General features: G+C 41.5%; 2 protein-coding genes across 7 annotated transcripts; one reads left to right on the forward strand and one right to left on the reverse strand.

The window, feature by feature from the left end:
- lrit3b (leucine-rich repeat, immunoglobulin-like and transmembrane domains 3b) lies at positions 1–7,500 on the reverse strand. 2 transcript variants are annotated; one of them, XM_042072191.1, is made up of 6 exons: positions 7,444–7,500; positions 5,401–5,545; positions 3,419–3,882; positions 2,248–2,553; positions 1,604–1,666; positions 1–1,214 (listed from the first exon to the last, which is right to left on the reverse strand). In XM_042072191.1, exons 2-6 carry the CDS (start codon positions 5,526–5,528, stop codon positions 829–831), a joined length of 1,347 nt encoding a protein of 448 aa, XP_041928125.1. In that variant the 5' UTR covers positions 5,529–5,545; positions 7,444–7,500; the 3' UTR covers positions 1–828. The 2 variants fall into 2 exon arrangements, with proteins under 2 accessions (XP_041928125.1, XP_041928124.1); XM_042072190.1 differs by lacking the exon at positions 7,444–7,500 and having other exon boundaries at positions 5,401–5,671.
- On the forward strand, positions 6,629–14,962 carry tacc3 (transforming, acidic coiled-coil containing protein 3). 5 transcript variants are annotated; one of them, XM_042072186.1, is made up of 18 exons: positions 6,632–6,787; positions 7,917–7,992; positions 8,514–8,691; positions 8,784–8,911; positions 9,417–9,466; positions 9,674–10,907; positions 11,015–11,072; positions 11,509–11,704; positions 11,812–11,870; positions 11,993–12,123; positions 12,836–12,920; positions 13,082–13,240; positions 13,370–13,437; positions 13,533–13,576; positions 13,769–13,929; positions 14,156–14,262; positions 14,550–14,670; positions 14,805–14,962. In XM_042072186.1, the coding sequence occupies exons 3-18, from the start codon at positions 8,515–8,517 to the stop codon at positions 14,868–14,870; spliced, it is 2,844 nt and encodes a 947-aa protein (XP_041928120.1). In that variant the 5' UTR covers positions 6,632–6,787; positions 7,917–7,992; position 8,514; the 3' UTR covers positions 14,871–14,962. The 5 variants fall into 5 exon arrangements, with proteins under 5 accessions (XP_041928119.1, XP_041928120.1, XP_041928122.1 ...); XM_042072188.1 differs by having other exon boundaries at positions 7,917–7,975; XM_042072185.1 differs by lacking the exon at positions 7,917–7,992 and having other exon boundaries at positions 6,629–6,787.
- Positions 14,963–15,438: the final 476 nt, after the last annotated feature.

The raw sequence follows: 15,438 nt of genomic DNA on the forward strand, positions 1-15,438 counted from the left end.
GACAGCAACACTTCTCCATCTAAAGACACAATAACAAACACTATGACAAACAAATTCAAAGTTGCATTTTTGCACTGAATCGTCCTCTCTTCATAAAGCATTAACACAGTATAAATCACAGTATCACATACTCACAATTTCAGTGCTTCTCTTTCACCCTTGATATCATTTCCAGCACCTGGTGGTTTTGAGACTGCTCTGATGTGAGGGGGTTGGTCTGGTTATGACATTCAGTAAAGACGTGTAAAACATTTTGCATAACAATAGCACATGGTAATTTATTACTAAATATACAGAACTGTAGATGATACAGGATGAATGTGTCCACGCATGAACATGCTAGATCATGAAAGGAATCCATGGCATGACCGATTGTATTTTTTACAGTATAGTCAGTGGGCAGATCCAGTGGCATAGGTCAGAGTCTCAGCAGGACTGGATTACAGGGGTCTGTAGAGAGGCAATTTACTTTAAGGCACAGGTTAAGAACTGGTTTGGCAAGAGTGGAAAAGACAACTCATCATGCCCAGTGAAATTCTGATCTAACTGCGAGACATCTTACTGGGTGATGATGGGAATAAGGAATACTGTTTTTAGGATGAGGCAAATGGAACAAATATGGGTTTACTCACAACATCCAAATACCCGGGAAGGGGTCTTTGGGAGAAGAAGGAAATAAATAGGAAACTGTAGGAGGTGCTGATGAATGTTGTGGTAATTATTGTTTTTCTGGTACACTTCCAAATGTTGTTGAACATTATCCTCTTCTAAGATGTCTACAATATACAAGATGGAACTTCCGTCAGACTGGTACTAAATGGAGAGAGGTCACTTGATTAGCCGGGCACTCATCTTGTCCCTTTTCATCTTATCCCTCTTTATTTGATCCCTTTTCATCTTATTCCTTTTCATTTGATCCCTTTTCATTGTATTCTGGCTGGTTTTGGGGGAGTTCATGTACCGCTTGGGCACAGAGTCCAAAGCCGAGGGGCCTCTTTGTAGGGTAGGGGGAGATTCATTACTGAGTTTCTGGGCAGGCATCCTGAGAGCTGATGTTTTGGTAATGACTCCGACCACATCCAGGCTGATGGATGCCTCTGATGAGCCGGCCATGTTGTGTGCCCGGCAACGGTATTCACCGGCATCCCTGTACGAGATCCCACTCAGGCTTATCACAGACCACCGGATCCCCACCTGTGGGGAGTTCTGGAAAACTGAGGGGGTGGAAGATATACTCAAGTCACACAATTCTTTAGCTATAAAGGACTGGGGTACACTTCTTAATACTTCTACAACATGTATTAATCAGCATGAATTACCCAAAGACATGTAAGCACATATTGTTATTACACTATGTGAATGTACACACTGTTGTTATGCATTGAATAACTAAATATGCTGTGCATGCAATATGGTATATTATGAAATATTATTATAAAACAGTGGTTAAACATAATTTACTAACACATGTCATGTGTAAAAACATGTACATATCCATAGCTATATATAAAGACACATATTACATGTATTTGTTGGACAATGTATGAAACCTTTTAAGAATTATGTCAAGATGTTTGACAAAATGAGATGTTGGGGTACTTACAGCTGGGCAATCGCCTTGGCAATTTTTCTCTCATTGCAGTTGTGTTTATATCGCTACAGCATGCTGAAATATACATGCACATGGTATATTCAGTAACTATACATGCATCAAACAAACATACAGCGCTAAGATACACATTCTGCATACAATCAAGTTCAATATCTACTCTGAATATTACGTCCATTGTGTAGTCTGTGAGTTTGTGTGAGGTGGTCTTAAGTACAATGCACCATCTTATGTTCTTTGGGTGTTATATGTTGTTTTTGTTAAGTGACACATTCCTAAGCAGGAAAAACAGTAAATCCCCCCCCCCCCCATTCAGATCATAATGCGTACCATCCATAGAGGGTTAACATGTGTATAAACACACACACACACACACACACACACACACACACACACACACACACACACACAAAAAAAAACAGGAGTATGTAAAAGCTGTAGGTTTGTAATATTTGTAATTTTCAATGCCAACAGTGCCCTCTGTTGGTAATATCTCATGGCTGACAGGCTAAAAACATGAGAGAGTACAACATCATGTTTTCTGCTGGTTTACATAAATTGCTGGGAATGTAGTGAATGCATTCAACATCTATGCTATATCCAAAAAGAAAGTTATCAAGTCACTGAAATGTGGGCACCTGTGTTGCTGATGTTGGGGCCTGCTGCTTTGATCCAGATGAGAACCGGTGTGGGAAAGCCTGTTGCTTCACACCGCACCATCACGTTACCTCCTAATGGAGTTATGATCTTGGTGGTGGAGGTCAGAACAGAGGGTTTGAGGCAGCGAGGCAGTTCCACACTCTGGAAGGGAACACCAGAAAACTCCTTTGGATCGCTACACACCAGGTATCGGTCGAGCAGAACCAGATATGATTCTGTTGCTCTACTGAGCTCCAAAAGTAGAGCAAGACGACAGTCACACATCCACAGGTTGTCCTGCAGACCTAATGAGTAGATAGAGAGACAGAGGGGGAGGTGGAGAGATATGTAGAGATTGAGTGAAAGGCTGGATGGATGAATGAGACTGGTTCACTTTTCAAGTGGAACTGTTCCATTCAGATTCCAACATATTTCAACAGTTATGGTCCTTCCTGAGCAGGATATAGCAACACTTTCTTCACAAGTGATCCTTGAAATTATTACTCTGTGAGTGTCTTTGTTACTGAGTGAGTACTTTGTGAGTGTCAGAGGTGGCCCAGGCAACACTCATCTGCAAGAAGACATCTGCGCTGCCTCAATCAGACCACTAGATTAGACCAGATTAATTGCCGCGCCTGAGGAGGTGTAGCCATCATGAACTGGCAACCAGCAGGTTGTAGTGGGCAGGCGGCAGCAGGGCCCTCTGCCAAGCTAATCTATCCATCAGAGGTCTGAGCAGAGATAATGTCCGAGCCTGGCTTTCACTGGGACTGTGTATGCACTGACCGGTAATGGACACTCAGCCAGCCCATTCACCTGTGGCTGTTCCTTATATTACACAAATCCAGTCCTACTACACACATAATCTGCCCAAGTTATGTAAGAGATATTCTTTGTTCTAGCAAATATAACAAAAACCAGTTTAGAGCCCACTTGTCTAGACACTTTATTATTTAATTATTATTAAAGCTCATAGCTGTACTTTATAAAGAGAATCTGCAAACAGGCACATTTGTGAGAGAAATATATGGGCTAGTCATTTTCCATGGTCCAATAAACATTTATATTCTATTATATTCTTTCAGACCTTGATTCAATACATAGATGAACGAGCATAAATCATGTGACGTTTGTCTTGAATACCCCCTCCCTCATCATGACATAACTTACCCAGCACCACTCGGCTTTGGGGTTGAGCTGGGTTGAAGGGTGGATAGAAAGGCAGGGCAGCAATCACTTCATTGGACAAGGTGGTCAGTCTATTACTCGACAGATCCAAATAGGTGATGTTACCAAGGAAACGTGCTGCATGGACAGGGATCCTTGTCAAACGATTGTTGTGAAGCCCCAGTGTGCGTAGACGGGGCATGTCTTTGAGTGCATCCCAGGGGAAGACTGACAGGAGGTTCCCATCCAATCGCAGCTCATGGAGGGCGGAGAGATTGGCGAAACTGCGTGGGTGAAGGGTTGTGATGGAGTTGTAGGTGAGCCATAGGTACCGAAGTTGCTCGAGTGATGAAAACGAAGCCTTTGGCACACGAACCACTGATGTCTTCTGCAACCTCAGTTTGAAGGTGTCTGGTGGTAGGTCTGCTGGGACCATAACGATGGCTGGATCCCTACATTCCACAAATCTGATGGAAAATGTGATTCATTAAACATTCTACTGCTCAGCATTTATTTCAGTGGCCCTATTTATAGAGCTTCAAGTACGTCAGTAAGCCAACCACAGGAATAGCTAAGAGAAACAACTCTAAAATGTCATGAGAAATAATTAAAGATCCCACAAAGTGATATTAATCACATATTAAGTTGCAGACCTCTAGCCTTTTTTTCACCAAACCTATTCACTTTGTAATATCTCAATCAAAGAATTAACTGAGATACAGGTGGTAGAGCCAGGCTATCTGACTTCACTAGCAGCTAATTTCATTTAGAAGTGAAGTCTGTGTTCTGCACTAAACTATCAACTCATTGCTCTGTAATTTTCCTGTCACTGAAGTTACTTACCAGCTAACTTGTACATTGTACATTTCTAAACAAGGTGGAATGTCCTCCAAATTCAGATTTTCAACAGCATTGTGTTTTAGGTAAGATAATTCAATTAAACTGTTTGACTGGAGTGGGCCATGTCAGGCGGGTATTGTTGCAAAGTTAAAAGCCATGATTGATAGCTAGCATGTCTCTTTAACCCTTAAAGGAGTACCGTCACACCGGTGTGACGGGAATGTTGGGAAATTAACATTCTAAAGAATATCTGGGTTCATTGAATTCAACATAGAATTTTAGAACCTTCAATTGTTGCGGAACATTGTTGTTCAAAGGGTTAAGACTATGAGAGTGAGGTTTACACTACAGCGCTTTCTAACCCATTGCCCTCTTTTACTCTCACCTTCTAAACCTCAATCCTAATCCAGGTCACAACACTAATATAACTTGCCCTGAGTTGTACAGTTACTTGTAGCATTGGGTTATGAGCAAGCTGGCAAGGAGGCCAAAAGTTGTGTCTTCTAGCTTTAGCCAGAGTACAACAGTAATTGCTATCTTCCAAACCTTTTGTTACACAAGGTAAGTAGACAACATAGTTAACTTGATCGAAATGGCATTAGACATCTTGACACAATAGCCCTCAACAATAACACTCCGCACACTTTCTGTCTATTGAATTGTTCCCCTGCTTACAGTGGAATGACTGGCTAATTAATTGGATTGAGAATCCTCTCCTCTATTTTCCAGATCTTAATCAGTAATGATTGCATGCCCGTCTGCAGCAAAACATGCCAACTGTAAACACTAGTAATGAAAATAGGCTCAGCAATCCAGGTTAGTGGAGGTTGCCAGCTTTTAGTAACCCTGAGGAGTGTATTACTCAAAATAAATGAAAGAAAATAAACATCTCGTTGAGACATGAGATATGTTTGTTTAATAGTTTATTTTTGGCTGTAAAAAGACTTGGAATGTGTTTTATTCCTAAACCACATATAATGCAAAGGTTTGATTAGCCCTATTTAACCCAGTCAATTCAACACACCACACACATGTAACTGTTAGACTACAAAATCAGAGACACATTCATACACCTACACATAAAAACACACCCACTCTCACACACATGCACAGCAGAAACAACATGAACACAGCAAGTAGCCTACCTGAGTCTGGTGTCGTTACTGCCACCTTGATACATACATGAGCACAGCGAGGGGCATGCCGAACAAAGCAGCCGGGTTGACCACAACCCGATGAGGAGAAAAAAGAGATGTGAACTTATGAGGGCCATGTCCCTGTCAGCTGTGGCTGTGGGTGTAGAACAGCGACAGAGCAACATTCCCAAACACACTGTGCCATGGAATCACATTGGGACTGCTTGGATTAGCAAGGATTACGCTAGCCACGAGAAGGTCATAATACACACACATGCAGCCAGCACACACACACACACTTAGGGAGAGGGGTGGATGGTTGTCTGTAGGCCTAGGCCTAAATTCTAACATGTCTCACCTCAATAGAATAAAAATGTGCCTGAGCTTATGACCATATTTAAAATAGTGAAAAACTAAAACCAAATTCGAAAGAAATGAATGCAATGTGAAACACACACACACACACACACATTCTAACGTGTCTCACCTCAATAGAATAAAAATGTGCCTGAGCTTATGACCATAATTAAAATAGTAAATGGTCGCACTCCAAAAATCTTTTTCTTTCTTTTAATCCATTTTAGCACAGGGGTTAATTGACAAACGTTTCGGCCTGATGGCCTTCGTCAGTGTGTTTCGTCCTTATGGCTACTTTCTAGTTTTAAATAGACAAGTAAAAGAAGAAAAAGATTTTTGGAGTGCGACCATTTGCTATTTTTTATGAGTTCCCTGGATTACGCACCCACAAAGAAACAAGAGAAGAATCGGGAGAGCGCGGTGTTGGCCAAGAAAAAGACCATAATTAAAATAGTAAAAAACTAAAACCAAATTCGAAAGAAATGAATGCAATGTGAAACACACACACAAATTCTTCTTAGAGTAAATAAGTGTGAGCACATGTTGAACACTTCAGTGGCTAGGGCCTACTACTGTAGCAGATACAGTAGTAATCATATCAGAGAGGGTTAAAGCGGAGGATCTTTGATCATATCTAATCTCACTAAAACATAAAAATAGTAAAACAAAATAAACAACAAACAATGGATGGGTTTAAAAATAAATAACCATGCTGAAGGAGGAGTGAACAGGATCTGACACGTTTGTTATCAGCAGGGTAAAAAAAAAATCACCCTCCAGTCATTTCAGGAGCTGTTTTTCAATCAAGTTATCGTTCATTGGTTCAAAGAGCTCCTTTTCTTTAAGTCTATTGGGGGGTTCATATTACATCCCGCCTTAGATCTGCCACGCTGTTTCAGTGATTGGTTGCTGGTAAGGGCGTTTAAATTTGAAATCTACTGGACACTGGTGAGGGACGAGTTCATTTCACATGCTGGGAGAAGTCGCCGCATTAAATCTGTTTCTTTACAGAATTCATTCAACGTTAACCAGAAGTCAGGTAGGGTTGAATTTGCGTTGTAAATTGTGATACTGCATGAAGTAACATTAGAATGTTAGCGTACTTAACTGACTTTAGCGTAACAGAATTATCGCAACTCCGTTGTCTCGCAAACAAGGCGTCATGCTCTGTTTATGTCTTGATGTAACTTAAGCTGATGTTTGCGTCACCTTAGCTATCATTGATTGAATATAATTTAATGATAGGGAGTTTGTTAACTTTAGACAAACCAATATCAGAAAAGGGTGACGTTTGAGCTAACGTTAAACTTAATTGGGCTGAGAGGACTGTTAGCTAACGTCTAGCTGTTAACATTACTTTGAGATCACGTCAATGTTGCACATTTTTCGCAACATAATGAATTTTCTGTTTTTCAGTCATGACATCTAATGTCACTATGGTAGGTTATGTGCAAGGTATCGATAACTTTGGCAGCCATTGCTGCTAGCTGGCTAATCATTTATGCTAACGCTAACGTTAGCTTTATCGTCTAAGTTAACGTTGACGATAAATGAGTCAGGTCTGACGTTTTACCTGAAAACCTCAACATTAACGTTATTCTTATTATGTATTGCGTATTTTAAAATAAATTTTACAGGTAATGCTTGTGGCCTATATCCACTGTTAGACGTTATTTTGTTACCATTAAACGTTACCTCTTGTGAAGCTTTGTCAACTAACGTAATAGTTAAGGCAGAGAATGTCTAGGTTTCATTTTACTGGCTAAGTTAACATTGGTCATGTGGACAATGGACAGCACTTGTAATTCCAGGGCAGTTCCGTTAACATAAACATGAACAGTTTCCGTTAGCCAATTAATGTTAGTTTTCCGGCTGGAAAACGAGGGCATTGAACAATCAAGGTTAACACAAACTGTGGTTTGCTAGAAGTAACGTTAACGTCAACAGAAGTGAACCAACGTTTGACTGCTGGCCATGCTAACGTAGCAGCTACAACGGCAAGACTGAATGAATGCTCATGATTACCACGGGTTAACGTTAACGTTACCTCGGTCTTGCAGCGTAAATGGCTATTCTGTGATGTTCCTCGACTCTGTTCATTTGCCCCACTTTTACCTTGCATGCATAGAAAACTTTTTTAAAAATCCTTTATTCCTCCTCTGTTGAAGTTGTCAGGAAAGCCAAGGCTGAAAACCTGGCACGCCTAGCTGGGAAGTGAGCATAGTTGGTAAAGCTCCGTGAAGAGTTCAGTCTTTTATGTTTTGAAATCACTTTTCATTGTGTTTTTATGTCATGCCTCCACCAGACAACATTAGACAAAAAATAGGCTACCGCATAGATCTGGTGTGCTAAAACAAGCAACATATTTTACCTATAGAAACGGGATGCATTAACAAGATGGCATTTCCATCACAACCATTTCTGTTGAAGGCATGCAAACATAAAATCACTCATCTGTGGACAGTCCTTCCATCAATTTAGTCCAAATATATTTTAGGTCTAAGCTTGCACATCTCACATATGCAGGTCTTGGTTCTACACCAGTTACATTACATGCCCTGTATACCTAGGGTTGCTTTTTTGATGGTTAAAAGTGCTTACTCGATGCTGTGCCAAATGGGTGAAGTGGGCTTTAAACTAGCAGGGGTATAAGGAGCACGTGTGTTTCTTATCTGTACCCAAGCAGTCACAAATCTCATGGGTGTGGTGTGTTTGCGTTTTTATGATGACGTCATTTTGCTGATGAACACTCTCTTGCCATTTAGTATGAGTTCTCTGCATGAGAACGACGAGAACCTCGGAGTCCACCCTGCAGGAAAGCATAGCGACTCTGAGGATACTTGTGACATCTTTGCTCTAGAGCAGCCAACTGGCAGGCCTTCCATTCTCCGTCAGTCCCAATTTGAGAACCTCACCAACAAGACTGTCCCCAAAGGAATAAAGGTATTGCGCCGTTTACTGATGAGGTGAACTTAATTTGGACAGATGACCGCATCGTTTTTTGGTGACTCAACTTCTCCTTTGTGTTGGCACAGGTTTGTTTTCAAACACCAAGGAGAGATCCCGTCACCAAGAGAATTGTATCGCCCGCTAAGAATGTGAAGATGACCGGCTTGGATGAGTGTATAAGTACCCTGGAGTCTCTAAAGCTGACATCTGATGAGTAAGTTTTGGTGCTGTTATATGGCAGACTGCAGTAGAGGATTGTAAATAATGAGCTGAACACTTTGCTTGTAGGGCTGTACAATTATCGCCATATGAACCACTGCAATTATCTAATTGCAGAAGCTACAAATAATCATGCAGTTAATCTTGTCACATTTATGATTTTTATATTCATGTCATCCTCCTTGACTGCCACTTCTCATTGGTGAGCATGCCTAGTGCGTGAGAAGCACAGCACTTCTGATTGGTGAGCAGTCAATCAGGAGGGCTGTGCTTCTCATGCACTATAGGCATGCTCACCAATCAGAGAGACATTGAGACAATACTGAACTGAATCAGTTCATTGACATTCACAAATCATATTGCAATATCTGTCTGAAAAATCGCAAATAAGATATTTCCCCCAAATCGTGCAGCCGCCTCGCTTGCTTGTAAAAAAGAAATATGCAAAACTAGTGTACCTGGCCAATCAAAGTAATGCCTCCCTCTGCTGCACTTCACAGGTCCATGTCTCAGGAGAACATTGAAAATGAATTGGTTGTGTCAAGTTCAGGTACTACCCTTACATTTTGTGTGTGTTATGTGCTCCTTTTGGATCCCTCATGTTGTACTTATTGCTATCTGTCAAAGAGCTTTATTATGCTTCATCATACCAGACTTTTATTTGTATGTCCTTACCATATTCTGAGCTGTGATCTAATGTCAATGTCAGTTCTAATGCTAAGAAATCAATAACAGAATTCAAAATGATGTTACACAGATACTGGAGGCTATCCAGATGATGACATGCCTATTAAGAGCAAAGGAGGCTATCAGCTGGACTTTGAAAACCTGGATACCATCAATCCTTTTCAAGGCTCAAGTACGATGGCCTTTTCTCCTGCTCGGCCATGTGTGGGAGCTACTGTTGCCAGATCCCCAGTAAAGAGTGAGCCTGAAGTTGTGGAAAACGCCCCTGTCTCTACCCTGGAATCGGTGCCAGTTGAGGAAGAGGTTGTCAAAACGGACTCAGCCCTGGACGAAACGATCCCTTTCTCTGCTTCACTTGAGAATTCTGTTGCAGACACATCTGCAAATGTATGCTCCACAGATAGCCCTGTGATTATCGACCCGAAAAAGCTTCTGACTACTCAGGCAGACCAGAGCCTAGATGACACGGAGGATCTTCCCAAAGCACTTTCCCCAGCGATTCCAGAACCAGAGGCCAAGCCTGCCCCTCTCCCTGTCAGCGAGTCTGTGGAGGAAACCCCACTACCAGCCAGGGGCACTTACTCTTTTGATTTTGACAACCTAGACGCAATAAATCCCTTTGAAGTTGGTGGCTCTAAAATTCCCAACTCTCCTGCTCTGGAAAGGAAGGTGGAGCCTGTGAAGTCCTCACCACCTAAACAAGAAGCCCAGGAGCAGAAAGTGTGGAGTGTGGAAAGCATTCCAGTGGTTGCGGAGTCCGTCGTCACGGAGGCACCTGTGCTGACGGAAGTCAAACCTGTTGTCGAGGAAACTAGCACTTCCGTGGCGACATCGGATTCTCAGCCCACCCCTGCTGCCGAGACTCAAGTGAAATTGCTGGAGTTTAACTTTGACGATGGCACTGAAGTGAAACGCAAGCCACCTTTCAAAAAGCTGGGCAAGAAACCACCAGGTGCCAGAGGAGGAGCTGAAAAGAAGCCTGCACCAGTTGAAATGAAACCTGTGCCCCCAGCTGTGGAGTCCAAACCTACAGATGCACCCGCACCCAAGGAGGACCCACAGGATTGTGTACCAACTGAAACCCCACTTCCTAAAGGCTCTTACTCACTAGACTTTGACAAGTTGGATGATCCCAATTTCAACCCGTTTGGAACAAATGCCAAGGTGGGCGGCTCTGTTGCTGGGCGACAGAAGCCTGTCCCAGAGCAGAAGCAGAAAAAGGCTGAGGCTCCCGTTCAGGTGCCCTGTGCTGCACCTGTGGCAAAGATCCACCCTCTCCAAAATGATACAGAGAAACAGCCAAGGTATTGTTGACTCATGTGTATAACATTGTTTGTCTTGTAGACTTATAGTTTGGCTGTAAGTGAATCATGCTGTTAACACTGACATTATTTATTTTCATAATTTTTAGCACTGACACTGCCGTCTCAAAAATGGGGGAGGCAAATGAGACTGTTATTTGTGAGCAGGTAAGGTTTAGAAGTTTTGTAATGGATCATAACTCAGAAGTATTAGTTGTCATGCCCCCCAAAAAACTTTACTGAGAAGCCGTTTCAAGGTTTCTCAGACAACCAATATGTTGATGGGCGTTTTAATTAAAATCATTGTTCGGTTGTCCAGTGTTTCCCACAGAATTTAATTCTATTTGTGGTGGTAGGTTTGCAGAATTAACAGTTTTTAGCAAATTAGCACAGCGTGGTTATGATGCTAACTAGATTTAAGCACAATTTAGTACAACCTGGAAAATCATTGTGTGGTGGTCAATGTTGATATTGTGGTGGGCCGCCACAAATAAGTCAATGTATGGGAAACACTGGTTGTCTGAAAGACTAACTGTTACACTAATGGTGCCTAAATGCACATTTCGTGGTCAAACTATTGATGCGTTTTAAAATATTAATGCAGATTTTTGAAATGGTGGCTTCTCCACAGCCTGAGGTTATTCAGCCTCCTGCACCAGCGACCTGTGCCGCAAGCAATTCCTCAAAACACGATACGACGACAACCATGCACCCAGAGCCCACAGAGCTGGTCCAGCAACATCAGAATCCCAGCTTGACCACTATCGGACAGGACGAGGAGTTTGTTCCAGGAACCACATGTAAGCAAAGATGGCATATGGTAAATGGACATGGACATGGGGAAGACTGATGAGAATACTTAACAGTTTTTTCTTTGTTTCCTTCTCTCTTTGATGTCTTTATTCAGTCATGGCTGGTGATTTTGATGGACAGTTTGATTATCTGGAGCAGTTTGGTTCTAGCACTGTGAGTATATCACTTTTACTGCTAAACGTGTCTGTTGCATTGTACGGCCTGTGTAAAGTTTTGGTCGTCTGAATTGATAATGTGTAAGGTAAGCCTCTCCATTTGTTCTTTTCTATTTCCAGTTTCAGGAGTCTGCCCTCCGCAAACAGTCACTGTACCTTAAGTTTGACCCCCTCCTGAGAGAGAGTCCCAAGAAGGGTACAGCTGGCAACAGTGTGGGTGTCAGTCTGTCTCGTCCCTCCCTTGCTACAAGGTCTGTCGCAAGACTTTATATTTATATTTATATTATCAATATATTATTATTAACAACAACAATAATAATCATTTTAAAAATATGTCTGGGGGGGATGGACTTTTTGCCTTTATTCAGATATGTATTTATTGGGTGGGATTAGGAAAGTCTGACGAGTGTGATTCAAAACCAGGCTTTCCATTTGTAGATAGATGTGTTAATACTACTTGTAGGTCTCAGTGGTAACTGGTTACTGAGAATTGTGTCACATCTGAGTAAAACGGAGTTGGGTGCTTTCCCCTTATAACAAGTCATAAGAAGATGCTATCATTTGTTAGCAATTGTCTCTTATTAGCGATTGCTGCCAGATGTGGCAATACTAATTCTTTATGATGCATTACACAGTATTTTACACAAACAAATAATTTAATGATGAGACACAAATAGGGCAGAACTGTGAGTAAACAGTGGCATTAAAGGCTCTCATTTATTGATACTGGGCGCAGCCGTCTTGGACATTCAAACTCTGGGTACTTGTGGGCCAGGCCAGAAGGCATTTCATGTGCAACATCCTGTTTGTAACTGGGAAAAATGAGTGGGAAAACGACTTTCGAGGATAAATGGAACACAGCATAAACCAAATTCTTTGTTAAATGTGGTCAGCAAGTTCTTGGACCTTTCTTTTCTGAAGTGTAACTCAATGAAGCAATAACAAATGATTATATTGTCTCAGAATGGATGCCCAGAAGCCTGATGAGAAGAAACATACACAAAGTGTACCGGCGGACTCGATGAAGCTTCTTGACTTTTCAGCCCCAGTGAGTACCTGCAGTGTACTGAACTGCAGTACTGTAACTAATCGAGAGGCCTAGCGACCTTATCAGAACACAACTTTTACTTCAGGCCTAGTCAACAATGGTAGGCAGACCTACAGAAATGCCATTTTCTCTGACATGTTTTGTCCTGTATTCTCATGAAGTCTGTTCAGAGTGTGAGTCCCCTGACCCAAGACCCTGCTGTGTTGGACCTGTTGGTTCCTACATTCAAGCAGCCTGTGAAGAATGAAGATGCCATCATTGAGGTTCTAAAGTACAGCCAGAAAGACATGGACGCTGCCTTGGCTAAAGCACAAGAGGAGGTGAGACAACATTTCTTTTCATCAAGTATAGTGCACGATTTACATGCAGCATGTGGCTAAGTTTAAGTCTAGTATAATTTGAAAAAAAATTGCAGTGTAGGCCAATAATGCATTTTCTAAATTCCAAAGGCTGAGGAGCGAGTAAATGAATGGAAAGCAAAATGTGATGCACTAGTCCAGGAGAAACAGCAGCTGGGGTGAGTTCACTTTCTCATAACATATTGATAATTTTAACACTTTAGGACCTTTCTAGGTTAACATGTTTGTTTGACCTTTTTGTTTTGTTTCCCAGGGTTGTCCTTGCGGAGTTTGACAACACGTATGCACAAATCATTGGTACGTAACCAACTATGTTAGCGTGTACTACACATACTGTATATCTTGTCTAAACGGCTACAAATGTCTCCTGAAGCAGCCATTTTTTTTAACACTCTTTAGTTGTTGAAAATATTATTTAATTTTATTAAATAAAATGTGTCACTCAATTTCCTGTACATTCCCCTTTTCTGATAACTCTGAAACCTCTAGATGAGAGGGAGAAGGAAAAACAATCTGCCCAGGAGCAACTGAAGAAAGTCCTGCAGGAGAAGGAGCAGGCCCTCGTGGACCTCAATTCCATGGAGAGATCTTTCTCGGACCTCTTCAAGCGCCTGGAGAAGCATAAAGAGGTCATTGAGGGTTACAAGAAGGTAGGCAGCATTCCTTTGGTTTTCACTTGTAGTCTGTGTAATGCTCTTGACGTGGGATTGTTCAAGATTTTATGGGATTTAGGTAACATCTTTGCTGTTCGCGCGTGTATATAGACTTGTTGAAGTATTACAAAGTTGTTTTGTTGTGGTGCCTGCAAAGTAGCACCTAGTAGAATTCTGCAAGTAGATTTGTAATTCGGTGTCATTTTTTTTCCCCCTCCTCCAGAATGAGGAAACTCTGAAGATGTGTGCTCAGGATTACATGGCCCGGATCAAGAAGGAAGAGCAACGTTACAAGTCGCTCAAGGCCCATGCTGAAGAAAAGATCTCCCTGTAAGAACATGTAGGATCTTTCCTTTGCTTGCAATGTCATTAACCATCTCTTGCGTTGGACTGAATGATGATCCTCTACCTTCACTTTTCAAGTCCACTTTACTTCTACCTCACTTTTCAAAGGCAGTTGACTTGCTGTATACTATGTGCATATATTATGAAGCAAAGTTATCATGAAGATTAAGTTTGTTAATGCTTAGGATGCATATACCATACCAAAAATATGAATAACCTAATGGTCTGAAAATGATTTATTCATGTGTATATTTGCGTCTGTGGTTCTACAGGGCTAATGGTGAAATAGCGGAGGTGAGAGGCAAGCACAGGTCCGAGGTTTCAGCCTTGCAAGCCCAGCTGAAGAGGGAGCAGCTCAAAGTGCATTCGCTGGAGAAGACTCTGGACCAGAAGGTATTTTATAACACACATAATGCAACTGTCATATATAAAATAGATATTGGGAGGTGTTAATATATGTATATTTTGTAGATAAAATAATTCTTCTTGGGTTTCTCTAATGTGTGTTTTTTGTTTCCTCCCCATAGGTCAAAGAGACTGAGGAGTTGACCAAGCTTTGTGATGAGCTGATTGTAAATGTTCAGAAAAACTAATTTTACTGTATTTTCCACTTTTGTCTGTCCATTTCAGCGTTTTTTCTGTCCTTCTGTAGTTAATTAATAATAAAAAAAACTTTTAGAAATCAGTTCTTTGAGTTCATACATTTCCTTCATATAACTGCTTCAAACATAATTGCTTTGTCATAATACACAAAGGTCAGGCACACCAGAGAGGTAGCTCATCCCTACCTTCAGTATTCTCAAGAGATATTCCATACAGGGTTTCGTTTTTGTTTGGGGGACAGGCTGCCCCCACTTTGTTTCTATTTTTCATAGCCTGAGGGGTATTTCACAAAGGCAGAATTAATACATCCAAGATAAGTGATAAAGCGAGGTTTGACACAGCGTTGTCTGGTCATCCTAGCTCAACTCGTTTCACTAATGCCAATCCAGGATGAGTAGGAGCGACTATGTCAAGCCAGGTGTAAGTAATTCAGGATGTGTGCGCGTTCTCGTTTCTGTTACAAGTGCCCACGGTTGGAATAAAGAAGACGCGGAAAATAGCGTCATTCACACAAAGTGAACAACCGCTTTTGATATAGACTAACAATGAAAAAGTTAT

Source organism: Alosa sapidissima, chromosome 19, assembly GCF_018492685.1.
Source record: "Alosa sapidissima isolate fAloSap1 chromosome 19, fAloSap1.pri, whole genome shotgun sequence".
In the NCBI taxonomy this organism is placed as follows: Eukaryota; Metazoa; Chordata; class Actinopteri; order Clupeiformes; family Clupeidae; genus Alosa; species Alosa sapidissima.